The sequence below is a fragment of the Misgurnus anguillicaudatus genome, chromosome 7 (assembly GCF_027580225.2).
Source record: "Misgurnus anguillicaudatus chromosome 7, ASM2758022v2, whole genome shotgun sequence".
NCBI classification, from domain to species: Eukaryota; Metazoa; Chordata; class Actinopteri; order Cypriniformes; family Cobitidae; genus Misgurnus; species Misgurnus anguillicaudatus.
This window is the reverse complement of record NC_073343.2, coordinates 30,722,703-30,739,712: the sequence shown is the minus strand read 5'-3', so window position 1 is coordinate 30,739,712 and position 17,010 is coordinate 30,722,703. Positions and strand designations below refer to the sequence as shown.

General features: G+C 38.7%; 1 protein-coding gene across 2 annotated transcripts; it reads left to right on the top strand.

The window, feature by feature from the left end:
- The first annotated feature begins 11,110 nt into the window (after positions 1 to 11,110).
- On the top strand, positions 11,111 to 16,989 carry vgll2b (vestigial-like family member 2b). 2 transcript variants are annotated; one of them, XM_055172828.2, is made up of 4 exons: positions 11,111 to 11,401; positions 11,783 to 12,101; positions 13,603 to 14,007; positions 16,223 to 16,989. In XM_055172828.2, exons 1-4 carry the CDS (start codon positions 11,315 to 11,317, stop codon positions 16,264 to 16,266), a joined length of 855 nt encoding a protein of 284 aa, XP_055028803.2. In that variant the 5' UTR covers positions 11,111 to 11,314; the 3' UTR covers positions 16,267 to 16,989. The 2 variants fall into 2 exon arrangements, with proteins under 2 accessions (XP_055028803.2, XP_073725818.1); XM_073869717.1 differs by lacking the exon at positions 11,111 to 11,401 and adding an exon at positions 11,510 to 11,562.
- The last annotated feature ends 21 nt before the right edge of the window (positions 16,990 to 17,010 follow it).

Here is a 17,010-nt window from a genome sequence, read left to right as displayed (position 1 = left end):
TACACTTTTAGATAACAAATGCCTTCTTCATACATTTTGTGTAATGGACTGCACACGCATGCATTGTGCATGCCAGGGGTTTTGTGAGCCGCACTCCCTTGACTTAAATTATTTACTTGAAGTAGCCTAACCCCTGAGATTTCAAAGGGGACATTTCACATGGATTTTTAAAGATGTATCTTTGGTGTCCCCAGAGTACGTATGTGAAGTTCTAGCTCAAAATACCATATAGATAATTTGTTAAAATTATATGTTAATGTTAATATGTATTATAAGATTACATGTTAAAATTATCACTTTGTACGTGTGAGCAAAAATGTGCAATTTTTGTGTGTGTCCTTTAAAATGCAAATGAGCCGATCTCTGCACTAAATGGCAGTGCCGTGGTTGGATAGTGCAGATTAAGGGGCGGTATTATCCCCTTCTGACATCACAAGGGGTGCCAAATTTCAGTGACCTATTTTTTACATGTTTGCAGAGAATGGTTTATCAAAACTAAGTTACTGGGTTGATCTTTTTCACATTTTATAGGTTTATAGCACCAATTATAGCACTTAAACATGAAATAAAAGGTTTCATGATGTCCCCTTTAAGTAAACATTTCAATAATGTAATAGCACATTTGCGTGTTTAACTTCAAAAACATTATTTTTCATTCTTTTAAAATGTTTTTTCATTGTTATTATTACCTCTTATTGGACCTTCATTTGGTAAAAAACATATCTGTCTATTTTGTATGAGTTGCAGTTTTCTAATGTGTCATGGTCACATGATTTGCAGATAAACAAATAACATATATATTTTTGTTAGTAAGTGTTTAATTTAATTTTTTTATTTTAAAATTATTTATTTACTTTTTGATATCATTGATTAATGTTTTTCATCAACTCACGAACCTCCTGCAATTCTAGGGGTTCGCGAACCCAAGTTATACTAGTAGATCAAATTTTTTTCATATTCAATTCAGTGCCTTTAATAGCCAAAACAAAAGAGTAATTGGAGTGTCAATTATTATTAACAATTTTGTTAATACTAGTGGGAATTTTAATAATAAGTATTATTAAAAATGTAAAATGAAAAGTGCTGTAAACTGTATTAATATAAACATAACAGACACACATGGCATCTCTCTCTCTCTCTTTCTCTCTCTCGCACGCACACACGCACGCAGAAAACCTGTTAATATCTTCAGAGAGTGATGTGAATGAGAAACCAATTAAGGCGGTGTCCTTACCTTTTACCAAATGTGTATTGATCCAGTTTGTACAACCCAGACGGTGTCAAAACAGCTCATTAGTACATCTATACCATAATTTATTAGCAGATGTTCTTTTAAACCTTTCAAGATAAAGTCTTTGGTCTGTTGTTTGTTCTTAAGCTCAATATAAGATCTTCTAAGATTGTTGGGTGTAGGTCTTCCTGAATTTCTATTAAAGTAGTTTATTACATCTAACAAACCATCTTATGTGTGTACAGATGTATGATCAGGGTTGAATATGTTGACATAAATGTAGCTAAATCTTTTTAAGAAGATTTATTTTTCAGAGAGTTTATGGGTGTTCAGGTTTTCCTTTTATTTGTTTGTTTTTATGTTAAGTGAGGATATAGGAGTCTTTAATTAGCCGGTAACAGAAACCAGTATGTGTGTAATAACTGGAACTGAATGGCCACAAACAGGAAGAAAACCATGAAATGACAAATCACGTTTACAGTTCCTGCCAATTCAATGTCAATTGAAAAATGTAAATGTTGTGGTACTGACTTTTGTTAAGGTTGGGAGCATCAAAATATTGCACATGGTCATATTTTAAACCTATAGCCTAAGCAAAGATCCTTAGGGTCAAGGCTTATTTCTAGCCAGTACAGCAGAGTGATCATATTTATTCAGAATTTCGACACGTTCCCAGAATCCCAAAAGCAAAATATATAAAGTAACAATTTACATTTTTCACCATAAATGAAAAAAATGAAAATGAAACTCTTCTGGATGCAGTGGAAATTCAGGGAATTTTGACACATTTGTTAAAGTTTTGTAATGTGTCAATGACAGAAAAGTTCCAACATGTGTTACTTGGATTTATGTCACCACGGCTGGTTATTGACAAGCAAATCTTATATTTAAAATAGATGGGACTGATCTCAGTATGACCCCTACTAAAATGGCACATGGGTGACTAATGTCTTCTTCATTCCAGGTTCCTGTGAGAAATAAGAGATGGAAACGATTGGATAAAGACTCTGGTTTTGCTTGTGGGGTCGCAGGGGGATGCCTCTGAGCTTATTACAAAAACAAAAGGGAAACGTGTAGGTTACATTTTAGCCTTACATGGTTGTATATAAGGTATAATTTTCTGGTGTGTCTGATAAGTGGTTAGCAGTAAATTAACTACAAATATACAGGGTTCCCACGGGTCCCTAAAATCCTTGAAAGTTTGTGAATCTGGGGAAAAAATTGAAGAGTTTTTGAAAAAATACATACATAGATACAGGTCATTGAAAGTGCTTGAATCTATTTTATGCAAGAAGTTTTCTGGAAAAAACTCCATATTATTCCCTGTGTAGTGTAGGATAATATCATAACATTTCTAGCCTTTTAAGCACACGTGCTAAACTGTTCGATTTAAATGCTTATATCTTCTGTATGCAAATGTTGATTCATACCAAAATGCTTTTTTGTGTAGTTGTGTTTGACACATAAAAACGTCTCGGGTTACGTATGTAACTGTTGTTTCCTGAGAAGGGAACGAGACGCTGCGTCTCCCTTGCCATACTTCCTGCGTCCCTGTAATTCCGTCTTTGGCAATATTTCAGATAGTGATATACTTTCTGGCTTCTGTGTCACCCTGTCTTTGTCGTTAAGCCTCACCATTGGTTGAATTTGATATACACATTTAGACGCACTTACCTCTGGAAGCGTCCCCAAAGCGCACCGCAGTGATGCAGCGCGAGTTCCCTCAAAAGGGAACTGTAACAATGTATCTTTAAAGGTAACACAATGTAACCTTGCTCTCACTTGAAATGTGTCCCCACATTTAGTCATTAAATTTGAGGGTATTGGACCTGGAAAGTCCTTGAAAGGTCCTTGAATTTGAAGTTAACTAGATGTGGGAACCCTGAAAATACTGGCCACTAAAATTCCTGACTGCAGAAAATACAAAAAACACAAGGAAGTCTGAAGGTGAGAAAGTATTGGGAAAACCCTCAAACATTTGGTGGAAGTGCCCTTTAACACAAAGTGCCAATGCTGCGTGCAGAAGGAATTTATATGCGTTCTTGGAGTTTAATGGCACAAAAGTCTTTCTTTCTTTCTTTCTTTCTTTCTTTCTTTCTTTCTTTCTTTCTTTCTTTCTTTCTTTCTTTCGGTGTCCTCCTGTGCTTGTGGGACAAGAATGTTCGACAGCGGGGTGACAATTCTGCTACCCCTTTACACACACACACACACACACACACACACACACACACACACACACACACACACACACACACACACACACACACACACACCCGCACACACACGCGCGCGCACACACACACACACACACACACACACACACACACACCGGATGACATCAGCTGCTTGTCTACATCGCTGGGACACTTGAGGCTGCCAAAGTGGGAATGTAGCACCCGTCAGTTACTTCAGTAATGCTGCTTGTTCACGTACTATCCATACTGAGTGGGTTAGCTTTTAATAAACAAGCACAAGGAGAAAGTACTTCTGTTTGTGCAGACGTGATGGAGACCTGGTGACAGGGCAGAACAGGTCATATTCTGGGCAGAAAAGTTATTAAAAGCTTAATTACAAGATTGCTTGTAATCATTTTTCATCTCTTCTCTAATATCTCTCAGTTTAAACCCTCACTTACTTTGATCTTAGCTGACAAGGATTCTGACTAGGATAGTTTAATAATTGTAATAAGACACACAGACGAAAAGATTTGTCAATTGAAAGGTCTAGAAAAGTGATTATATTTTCAGTCTGCTTGTGGCGCTTGTTGAATTAACAAACAGTTTGACGGACAGTGCACGTGTGTGTGTGTTTGTGTGTGTACAGGATACAACATTTGGAGTACACCACACATGGAGCAAAGCAACTGTATGCCACAAATCCTCCCGAAAAAGACAACCCACAGCCCTGACCCCTTTTGAAAAGGAGTCATGCAGGCCCTAAATTCAAGCAGTTGTTTTTTACACCCTTTGTGAAAACAGGGCATATTTGGATTATTGTTCCCCATAAGGGATCTGAATGTATTTTTAGGACTTTAAAGTGGAAACCAGTGCTAAATGACACTTAGTTTTGTTGTTGACACTTATTAAGTAACAAGGTTTAGATTAAACCAGGATTAGGCCTTAATTAAATTTGGACACTTAAGTAGCTTTTATAAATGTGGCTTAGAAAAAAACATTTTTGGTGTGCATCTTAAGACAAAACATGCAATCTGTTTTCAGTGAAGACATCTCAAACATGTATTTCAATCTGGGACTACACTGTAAAAACAACTTGGTTTTGCAAGTCAATTCAACCTACTATTTTAAGTTTAGACCTGTGAATAGTTGACATAACTTCTAAAAACTAATTGAAGCTGATTAACTTAATTTTTTAATTTAAAGTAGCATAAAAATATATGTTGAATTGACAAAAATGCTGCATTTGTTTACAGTGTAGGCTTAAATTCACAATAAAAATGGAAATTAAAGGGATAGTTCACCCAAAAATGAAAATTCTGTTATCATTTACTTACATGTTGTTACAAACCTGTATTCTTTTTTTTTGATGAACACAAAACAAGATATTTTGAGAAATGTTTGTAACCAAACTATGAGCCCCATACACTTCCATAGTATTCTTTATTTCTACTATGAAAGTGAATGGGGCTCATGATTGGTTTGAAACAACATGAAAATGAGTAAATATGACAGAATTTTCATTTTTGGGTTTAAAAACAATTTTTTTTGGAATATTGTGGGATTTGTTTTTACAAATGACTTATGTGCATTTCATTGTTTTTTTTCTTTTTACTTACGGTCACAAGGAATGGCGAGAGGGCAGGGTCAGGGAAAAGATTGCAACATGACCCAACTTTCGAAGATCTGATCAATTTTTGATGGACGAATTCAATTCAGGACCGCAGTACCCATTTTTTTCTCATTTCAGAAGCTTAGATATACGTCATGACAGGGAAAATAAGACAACCGCTACTTCTGTTTCATTGTGACTTTAAGCCTTGTCTTCGAAACCGGGCCTAAAAGTTTTTAAGTTTAAGCACAAAGCATTCCACTTTTGTTATTTCTGGAAATATTTCTGTAGAGTGACACTATAAGTTCCTGAGGTGCATTGTGGGATCAGGTGACTTTCTTATGCTGCACTGGAAATTAAATACAAAGACTCGGCAAGCAAGGTGCCATTTCTTTCTTTTCCCTCTAGTTCTCTACATTAGAGGGTTTATATTCATCTTTTTTGCCTGTACTGAATGTTTTTTGAGTCTTGAAACATAAAAAACCTGTTGCATAGCCCCTTGTACCCCAGTTTGGAAACCACTGCAGTACAGAATGAATATAATGCCAATATGAGACACAGCCTGTGAAAACCTAGCTAAAGATTTTTTAATATACATTTTGCCCACATAAAATCATCCTATAAGGAAAAGAACAGTCTGTGAAAATATAACCTGATATCTTTAAAGGGGACATATCATGAAAATCTGACTTTTCCATGTTTAAGTGCTATAATTGGGTCCCCCGTGCTTATCAACCTAGAAATTGTGAAAAAGACAAACCCAGTAAATTAGTTTTGGTAAACCATTCTTTGCAAGCATGTGAAAAAATAGCTCATTGAAATTTGGCTCCCCTTGTGATGTCAGAAGGGGATAATACCGCCCCTTAATCTGCACTATCCAACCACAGCACTGCCATTTAGTGCTGAGAGAAAGAGAAATAATTGACAGCACAATTGAGTTTCAATTGCAACAAACCAGCATTATAGCTATCAATGTTTGCATTTCATCAGCTTATTTGCATTTGAAACACCCAAAAGCGGCACATTTTTGCTTACACCTACAAAGTGGCAATTTTAACATGCTATAACAAATGATCTGTGAGGTGTTTTGTGCTAAAACTTCACATACATACTCAGGGAAACCAGATTTATTTGACATCTTAAAATAAGTCTCGTGAAATGTCTAATATCATTATTGACTTGGTAAGGTCATGTCAAAGATTGAAATCGATGTGAAATCAATAAGTAATATCTAAATCTGATTGATTTCACAGACAAGGTCACATATTGCATAGCTACAGGTCATGTATTAAAAAGTGGTGGGAAATGTTGGAGACCAAAAAAGCTCTGACATCAATGAAAAAGTGTCATAGATGTACACATTTCAGTTCAAACCTGTTCAGACCTGCATTGCTTATTTATTACACTTATTTATATAAATGTTTATTGTAGCGTCACAAGCTGCGATCACCTGATTGAATTGTTGGTTTAGCTTAATGCCTGAGAAAATTTGTCTTGCAAGAAGGGTAAAAAACAAACAGTGATGTAATCAGTGTTTAGATACTATTCATTCACAAACACACATACACACATGCATGCACACACACATAGAGAAATAAAGAGAAAAGAAGGACAAAACAGAGAAAGAAAGTGTAGGGAGGGGCAGTCTGCCTTTCTCTGTTCCCTAGTTTGGTCACCAAAAGCTCTATATCAGAGGTCATACACTGTGGCTGGGAGATTGTGATACAGACAGGCTAAACATCACACGCATATAGTCATACAACCTGTTTTCTTAGTAATGACAAATGGCTTACTGTTCCAAAAAGGAAGGAGAGAGTGATATGTGTTGCTGGGAAGGTTTTCCGAGAGTAAAAAGCGGAGCGGGTGAGAGACATTGGCGCAGCGAGAGAGAGAGCGAGGGAGCAATTGGTCATGGTCATTAATATCATTGGTTCCTCCTACATGTGGTCATAGCGCAGAGTCTGTTTTAAACTCCGTGCTGCCAGCTGTCCGTCACGCTGAAACTCTCAGCTCCTGTCCCTGTGGCATTGCATCATTTCGTGATATCCTAAATAAAACTCACCAATGAGAGGAAAGCTCCTCACAAGCCAAAGGTTCACAGTGCGCTTCTGCTGATGAGCAACAGCGTGTGCACAAAGACCGAACGCATTCAGATCTTCATCCAGCTTTGTCTCAAGTGTCGCGGTGAACATACAAGTATACCGCTGTAATACTTATGTGTGGGTGCACATTACTATCGGATTGGATTTGAGTTATGTTTAACTTCGTCAGACACAATACATGTCCACTGGTAATCTGTGTTATATAAAAGAGCACCAATGGATTCAAAACATGTATTAATGGAGAACTTGTCGGTCAGTTGAAGCTAACATAAAGGTCTGGCACGCATCTCTTCTCTCTACCCAGAGCAAACACTTCAGAGGCATTCCTATCTGTTTAACACCGCTGGATGAAATTCTGCAAATATTCCACACGATTCTCTTAACGTTGTAGAATGTCTGTCAAAAACTCACGGCACTTAAACTCCAATGTGCTCACTTTAATTTCCGAGACTCAGATATAAAGATAAAGCTCCAGATCCTTGAAAAAAGCATGAATTGCTTGTATTCAGACTAGTGCAAGTGAGGTTACGTGCTTGACTGTCCTTGTGTTTGTTAAGTGAAGGTGATAATGTGAGCTAGATTTGAGAGGAATCTCATTGCTGTACGGTTGGTATGGATAGGGTGTCCAGCTTATACCTCACACAACCATGTGTCATGTTGAGAATCAGTCAAATACTGTTCGAGTGCTTTAGCACAGCAGGACGTTAATTAGTTAATGTTACCTAACTCGATAGGCTTTATGCCCAGCTGCACTACTTCCTGAACTTCAGCCAGCTCCTTGTTTCCTGTCTGCCATTATTGGACAAACTGATTAATCCAGGTGTGTCTGATTATTGTTGTTGTGACTACTGAGGTCAGGCACACCTGGATTAATCAGTTTGTCCAAATATGGCAGACAGGAAACTAGGAGCTGGCTGAAGTTCAGGAAGTAGTGCATAAAGCCTATTGGTAGAGCATTCACTGTAAGCCCAGACAAGTTAATACAACTTTAAAAAAAACAAAGGGTATCTTTAAGTTAAATCTACTTAAGATTGCTGAACAGGAATTAAAATCGTTCAGTGAGCGTAAAATGTCTCGTTCCAGCAATATATCCTTGTTAGATTAACAAAACATTTCCTGTTCTACAAAAGCTCTGTTAAAGGTATTGCGGAGGATTTCTTTTTCCGGGTGGATCATCAAGACTATTGGTCCTCCTAGTTGTCAATAAAGAGTGTTGCCCAGTTGCATTTTTTTTTTAAAGTGGAGAAGGCGGTTCTTTTCTAAAATTCGAGAAAATCCTCCGGTACACCTTTAACATTATGAGAAACTTTATTTCACACGTCAAAGGTAACACATTTCACAAGACTTTTTAAAGATTTTTAAATCTTTGGTGTCCCTAGTGTACATATGTGAAGTTTTAGCTCAAAATACCAGATAATTTATTATAGCATGTTAAAATTGACACTTTGTAGGTGTGAGCAAAAATGTGGCATTTTTGGGTGTGTCATTTTAAATGCAAATGAGTTGATCTCTGCACTAAATGGCAGTGTCGTGGTTGGATAGTGCAGATTAAGGGGCGGTATTATCCCCTTCTGACATCACAAGGGGAGCCAAATTTCAATGACCTACTTTTTCACATGTTTGCAGAGAATGGTTTACCAAAACTAAGTTACTGGGTTGTTCTTTTTCACAATTTTTTGGTTGATACAAGCACTGGGGACCCAGTTGTGGCACTTGAACATGGTAGGGGTCTGATTTTCATGATATGTCCCCTTTATAAGTTTTATAAAACTTGTAATGTTAAGAGAATTCTGCAATCTTTGACTCTCAAGTAAAGCAAAGGTTTCAACTTCACACAGAGAGCCTTACACTTAACACACAAGTCTCAATAATGGTGACAGACAGTAATCAAATCTCATGATGTGGGAAGATGAGCTCTTAATTTCACCAGAAAAATAATAAAGAACAATGATAGCAAAAACAACTACAATAGTATACAGTAAATAAAGACAACAAACAGTAAAACGACACTCTTATCAGTGGCAGCTGGTGACTTCTTTTTTCGAGGGCGCTAGATGGGAAGTTCGTCACAACATGTATGTAGCCCATCAAGTGTGTGGTTCGTAATTTCAAAATATGTGTTTTGCACGTCGATGATCCTATGTGCATCACGTGTCTTGTCAAAATAAGTGCCTGCGGCACACGCGTCAAAAGGGTTTTTGATAAAAGAGACGCTCGCCTTTGCCAGATACTCGCATAATCTCATGCGTAATCAAAGTTTACTGTTAAGGAAGCGTCTTACATGTATTTTGTGAACGTGAGCGTCTCTTTTATCATCAACGGTTTTGACGAGTGTGCAGCAGGCACCCGCCTTGACGAAACACGCGATGCACATGGTTCACACGACGCAACAAACACATATTTTGAAAACATGACACTCCAAACACATATTTTGAATTTGCACACCTCGAATGAGCAGTCACAAACTGCCACTGACTCATATAGCAGTTAATAAATGCATGCTGCAATGCATGATGGGTAAAATGATGGTCAAATACAGAGATTTAAATAGGCTAAAATATATTGATTGAACTCAAAATTTCTTGTTGAATGAGAGAAATCATGCAATTTGTGCATTAAAAAGTTTTTTCAGGGTTTAGGTGAAGTGTATTTATTTATTTGTATTAATCAAAATGAGGGTTAACAGTGTAGTTAGCAACGAAAAGGTTATAGGTTCGATTCCCAGAAAACACACACACTGATAAAACATATACTTGTAAAAAAAAGTTGCTGCACTGTTAAACATTTGCTGTAGTTATGCAGCTTTTTGCCAGTAACTTACTGCAGATTTAAATTGATGTTATTTACTGGCAACTGTTTGTTTAAAGTTAAATGAACATTAAATGTTAACAAGCCTTTATATTTAAAAACTCAAACTAAAATAATAGCCTCATGCTTAAGCATGCTGGGAACCAGAAATCCTTATCAACCTTTTTCTGTTTTTTCCTTTAGATTTTGGTTTCCAGAATGCTTTGCATGAGGCTGTTATTTTATAGTTTTATTCTTTAAAGATAAAGATGTGTTAATGTTTAATTTTATTTAACTTTAAACAAACAGCTTCCAGTAATACTGTAATTTCTAAAGAAATTTTTTACAGTGTGCCAAATGCACAAATGTAATGTAAATGTTAAGCAATCAGTATTAAATAATTGTTATTTTATTCACGTTTTACTTGTTTTTGTATACTGTATCTTTTATTAAATCCTTTAATTTAAATCTGTACACTGGTAGATAAAAAAATGGTCCCAAGCTTTATGTGCAAGGGGTACTTTTACTGCCCCCGTGACAGCTAAGGACACTTGTTTCTGACAGTGTATACAAACCTTTATATTTATTAAATTGAATTAGCAACATACAACCAATACAAAACTTGACAGTGACAATACAAATACAAAGTATGCTAGGGGGATTTACAATAAAATATTAAATAAGTACAAATTTGTGTATACAAACCTTTGTTTGTGATGCTTTGGAAAACTGACGTCTTCTATTGTATTAAAATTGTATTTTGTGTAGTTGTGCATGGCTGTAGCTCAGCTTTGGGAAACATTTAAATTCAAGGAGGCTTGGCAAACAATGACACAACACATGCGCAAAGCTTTCCGACTCAAAAATAAAACAGGTGAACAAAATAAACAAAGTAAAATGCATTTTTTTTGTATATTAGAATAAACAAATTTGTTTGCCAAATCTTATTAGATGGAGGGCAATAAAAGTTTTTTTATTAAGTTTACTTTTTATATATCTGTTTCGATAAGCTGGTTTACAAAACTCAGAAGCGTTGAGCGTCAATCATGTTATAGGGCCTGTTATTGTACAGCAATCCATACCTTTACGCAACGACATGCTTCTGCATTGTGCGAATCAGGCAGTTAAGTTTTTGAGGGAGGTCGGGGGTCTTTCTCTGGGGTGGGAGGGGTCGACGTGAAGATGAATCTTGGGCACATTCTCTGGTATAATCCAAAGCACAGTCCGACGAGCGCAGCTGTCAGCGCGCACTTAGGTGCGCATCACCGTGGACCACCGACCAGTCTCTGCGCGCTCTATCGACCACCAAGATGTTGTACCGTTCAGCCTGACTTTTCTAATCCGTTACAGTTTCTTTCACGTGAGCGCGACAGTTTCGTTGCGAGCCGAGGTGAGCGAGCGGGATATCATGAGTTGTTTGGATGTTATGTACCCGGCATATGGTCATTACGCACCGTACGCACACAAAGCTTCAGCGTTCATCAGCGCTTTACCGGTAAGCAGGTACCCACTGACCAATGCAGTGGTGATTAAACAATATCAAAATGTAATTTATAAAGTTGCTGTTACATTGCCAACATCCTTTATGCATTAGAGGAGGAAAGGGATGCACTCAAAAACTGTTTTTTTATGGCATTGCTGCCAACATCCATTTTGGTATTTTTATTTATAAGGTTTTTGCAATAAGTAATACTGTTAGTTATATTTTCAAGTAACATATAATGTATTTATGATTTGTCATACTCATATACATACATTCAAAAACACACTGTCACACACTCACATACATAAATAAACATATTGAGTCACACACACACATGCACACAAACAACAGTACAGTGTGTCGCAATGGCTTTGAACCACTTCTCATTCTTAGGCTCCCATTGGTCTGAGAAGTCCCACATCCCGCTGTAGGGATCTGATGGACAGCGCGTGCTGCTCAGAGGTTGTGCCGGTTTCTGCCGGGAGCTCCAGGTCAGCGGGTCCTTCCCCATCGCCGTACGCCTCCGCCGGACAGGTAGAGGAGATTACGAAGGATAAAGAGATTAGGGAGGCAGAATACCTGAGCTCACGCTGCGTCCTCTTCACCTACTACCAAGGAGACATTAGCAGCGTGGTGGATGAACATTTCTCCAGAGCTCTGAGCACTTACATGGAGACAGAGGGCAAGAAAAGGCACACCGAATCCAGCACAGGTGAGACATCACTGGTTTGTTTTGCAAAAAGGTTTTCAAAGAAATGTTAAAGTATTGCACATATCCTGCTGTGCTTGCGTATGTAAGCTAGATGAAGATTAGATGAATGGTGCTATATCAAATCTAATGAATGGATGGTTTCAATGGAAGCTGATTTGAGTTTGGTCAAACTGGAGTGGAAATGTGAACTTTGTATTGATGCACCCAATATTGTGCAAAACGTATCCAAAGTGCACTCAACACTACAGTAGATCACAATGCACACTTACTGAGAATCTAACCTATAAACTCGCCATGCAGTTTGCTACCAGTCGAGCGCAGTGTCTGCTATGCAAAGTCTGCATTTATGAAGATTTATTCCCATTAAGCATTTAGCACCCCGCCCCCCCTCCCTCAACGATGACATCTTCATCTAACCTCTCGGACGCTGCCTGCCTCCCAACAGATACTATGTTTATACGCGGTGGTAAGCGCAGTGGCTCGAGCTCGTGTTGCGTTCGGACAGCTCACAATACCGACCGTCAGATTTATGAGGAGCTCGCCCGCCCCTCCTCTGATCACAACTACATCACCGGTGTCTGTTTTCAGAAGAATTCTAAATATAAAAGTAACGGCTAAAAACATTCTCACCCCCCTGACATTCTACGAGGGGTTACGGGGGCCGCAAGGGTTAGTAAAAACAACAGGTGGGGGCACGGGCCGAGACGGGGGTCTGCAGGTCTGTGGAGGAGGTAAACTGGGTGGACATGACATTAGAAGTCCACATGCTGTTCTCCGAGTTTAAACTCATACCTTATATAGGCCTTTGGGACAGTCGGGAAGATGGTTTGTGCTGCTTAAATGCATTTAACCTTATCTATTGCATATGTTTTCCTGTCGCTCAGCTGTTGAGGATGGCAATAGCGATGTTGAGATCACAGGTTTGATTCCCAATAAATTGATCCATAAAGTGTCTGTGAAACCTTGTCTTGTGCTTTCTTAATGCTTTCTAGTTGACTCTCTCTCTGTTTCAAGCTTTCATTCCACCTCTCGTCTCTCTCATGTGGCTGTGTGTATTTCTGTGATGTGTGGTAAGCTCTTTAGAAGCAAATGCAATACCATATGATTTAATCTGAAAGACATCTGAGGGCGTGGAAATCATGTGAAATCATGTGACTAGTATGACCTGAGGGTCCAAGGTGCAACAGCCTTATATGTGTAGAAATGTGATAGTGGGAAATGCTATCCTAGCTGAACCACTAATATTTAATGTTTATTAAATAAAAAAATACAAATAATAACAAACAGATTACTGGTGACCTTTGCATCACAGGTGCATCAAATATTTTGAGAGGATAAACCATTATTTCAGTGCAGAAAAGACCCAATTAAATTTCTTGACATGTGTCACTTTTCGTTTAGTGATGTATTTTCAAGTATTTTGGTTAGAATATATTAAAGGGATTGCCAGGGTACGTTATTATAGCACCTGAAATCATTTTTTCCCCACTTTCTCCATCAGAAGCTTCATCCTCGACTACTCGACGCAGTTTCCCACCGTCATTCTGGGACAGTAACTACCCCTCGCCACCCAGTCGTCCCCACTGTGACGCCCCCACATATGCCATGGACCCCTACGCCCCGGCCCTGCACCCAGGTCTGCCTCACTCACACCCACACCCATCAGAGTCGTGGAGTTACTCTCAGAGCCAGCCCTACGGCCCTCCGCGGCCCCTTCACGAACTTTACTCCCCTGCCGGGCTCGATCCGCATTACGGCCCCCTGCTGATGCCCACCGTACGACCGCCCCATCTCCCGACTCTGCCTGGGCATTACGACGTGGGAAAGCTTGAGCCCACCCCTACATGGCCGGGTTTGCTTCCGCCCGGGGACGTGGCACAGAGCTTGGCCCTCAACATGGAGCCTGGTAAGATAACGCAACTTGGGTATTATACTGCACCATAGAGATAAAGGCTGAATTTACAGTACAGTACTGTGAAATAGTCTTATGCCTCCATTAGATTTGTTGTTTTTGCAATGGTATAGTAAGCATATATAATTATTTTTAAAAACCTGCAGGATCTCTTAAACTTAAATGAAATCCTAATTTCTAATTCTAATCAAATGACTTCAGGACTTCATTCTCCTCAAAAAAGTTTAAGATGTGTTTAGTGCCAAGAGAGGTCAACACTAAATACTGACTTTTATCTGAAGAAGACAATTTTTTTACATTTTGTGCACATATTTTCTGTATTCTCTGTTCATGGATGATCAAACTTTGCTAAGCTGCTGGTGGCCTAAGACTTTTGCACAATACTTTATGTATTGCTTTATTTAAACAGCGGCTCAAAAATAGCAAAAAGTAATTTAAAGGGATAGTTCACCCATAAATGAAAATAATGTCATTAATGACTCACCCTCATGTTGTTTCAGGCTCGTAAGACCTCCGTTCATCTTTGTAAGCACAGTTTAAGATGTTTTATATTTGGTCGGAGAGCTTGTTGGCCCTTCGTTGAGGGTCTGCGTGCGGTATAGTGTCCATGTCCAGAAAGGTAATAAAAAAATCATCAAAGTAGTCCATGTGCCATCAGTGGGTCAGTTAGAATGTGTTGAAGCATCAAAATACATTTTGGTCCAAAAACAAAACAAAAATTACAACTTTATTTAGCATTGTCTTCTCTTCCGCATCTGTTGTGAAGCGCATGCGCGAGACTAAAGTCACGTGACTCCAGTGACGTGGATGACGTGTTATCCTCAGAGATGTTAGCCAAGTTTTTTTTTTAAACTTACAGAATGCTTCTCCCTTACCGTGGGTTCACATCAGTTGCGTTTTAGGCATCAAATTCGCGTCTAGTTTGCCGCGGAACATTTTGAGTTTACTCGCAACATTCACGCAGAAATTTGTGTCATGGGAGGGGCTTCTGCGACTTCGCTCGCTTCCTGTAATCACGTCACTTCTAGAGCAAGCTCCTGATTGGTTAACGCGGCGCGTTTTTCCGGCAAAGTTCACATTTTTCAACTCGCGCGTTTGCCGCGGCAATGCTCAATTCGCGCCTACCGGGCCTGGGCGGAACCGCGTCTACCGCACTAAACACCTCATTAGCGACGCGAGACATTGACTTAACATTGAAATCACTTGCGCTTGACACCTCTACCACGACTGGTCTGAACGCAGCAGTAGACTGTAAACGAAGCCTGGGCACACAAAAAAAACCAAACAAACAAAAAAAGCTGTGGCGCACCATATAACACGTCAGCCACGTCGTACGTCATCATTGTAGTCACGTGACTTTAGTCTTTCGCATTCGCTTCACAACAGACGGAAGAGAAGACAATGCTGAATAAAGTTTTAATTTTTGGACCAAACTGTATTTTTGATGCTTCAACACATTCTAACTGACCCATTGATGTCACACGGACTACTTTGATGATGTTTTATTACCTTTTTGGACACGGACAGTATACCGTACGTAGATTTTCAACGAAGGGTCAACAAGCTCTCGGACTAAATCTAAAACATCTTAAACTGTATTCTGAAGATGAACGGAGGTCTTACGAGTTTGGAATGACATGAGGGTGGGTTATTAATGACATTATTTTCATTTTTGGGTGAACTATCCCTTTAAAAAGCAGCATGCATAATATAGTACGTGAAACACATACAGAATATATAAGCTATGGATGGATTTCAGATATAAAACACGTTGTGTGCATGGAAATATTTGTGGGATGTAAATTACACAGATTTCTGTGACCTAAATTCAACTCGATTTAGGTTGAACGGCTTGAATTTCTTTGTGTCACCAGTATGGATTGTATAGGTGAAAACGACATTCTCTTCCTTATACGAACCGAGTAAGAGTTTACCAGCAATACTGTATATATATGACACAAACCAGACGATCGGGTTTCCATTCATGTTCCAGAAAGTCATGCTCACCCAAGAATTATGTTAAAAGCAAAAGAGCCGCACAACACATATACACACACACACCCCTCGGGTTAATGGCAGCAAATGGACTGTTTGGCCTCAGTTGTTGGTGCTTATTATACAAAGAGCTCGCAGCCACCATGGAGATTGTGTGTGTGCATGTGTCCTTCTTGTTTTAAGCCATTGTGTTCATGTCTGCTCTGCACCACAGGTCTCCAGCACCACAAGAAAGGGAAGGAGCTCTACTGGTTTTAATGAGAAGCCCTTCATCGACCATCCAATTAAAGTCTACAGTCTGGCCCATTGTAGCCGAACTGTTGTTTCTTTGGTCCCCGGCACACGCTCTGAACGCGCTCCAGGACTGTTTGTGTGCACCATGGAGATATGAACACGGGGTGATGAGAGAACACCTGGGGGGCGGCAGGGGTTCTTGATGGCATGGTTTCTCTCGTTTTCGCTTTCTTTTACTCCTCTTTTTGTAAATTAATTTATTGTGGTGCTTGGATTGTTGAGACGTAGAAAAACATCACATGATGGAGACGTTTTGTTTTGAAAAGATCTCACATTTTTTGGATTGTATGATAAAATGGATGTGATGCGTTTCTATCACTTCTTTGGGTTCATTTATTATCTGTTCATGTACAGTATATTTATTTATATATATATGGTAGTATTTATGCGTTTCAATTAAAATACACGTATACGGCCAGTGCCATTCATTTGATCTTTTCTCAGCCAACGTGCCATGCTGTGAAAACAGCTACGGTAAATCAAAAAATTAATGAAGCATATCAGATTAAAAGACTGAAATAAAATGATATGAACCACTATACTAAGCTAATCTTGTTGTATAAAAGTCATTTTCTGTGTATTTTGTATTCCTGCTAATAATGAATACACTTGCTCCATTAAGCTCAGAAATATCAGAAAGTGTTTGTTTTTCCATATTAAACATGAATATAAATTTGTTGCAATGCATTTGATCTGATTTGAAGTCAT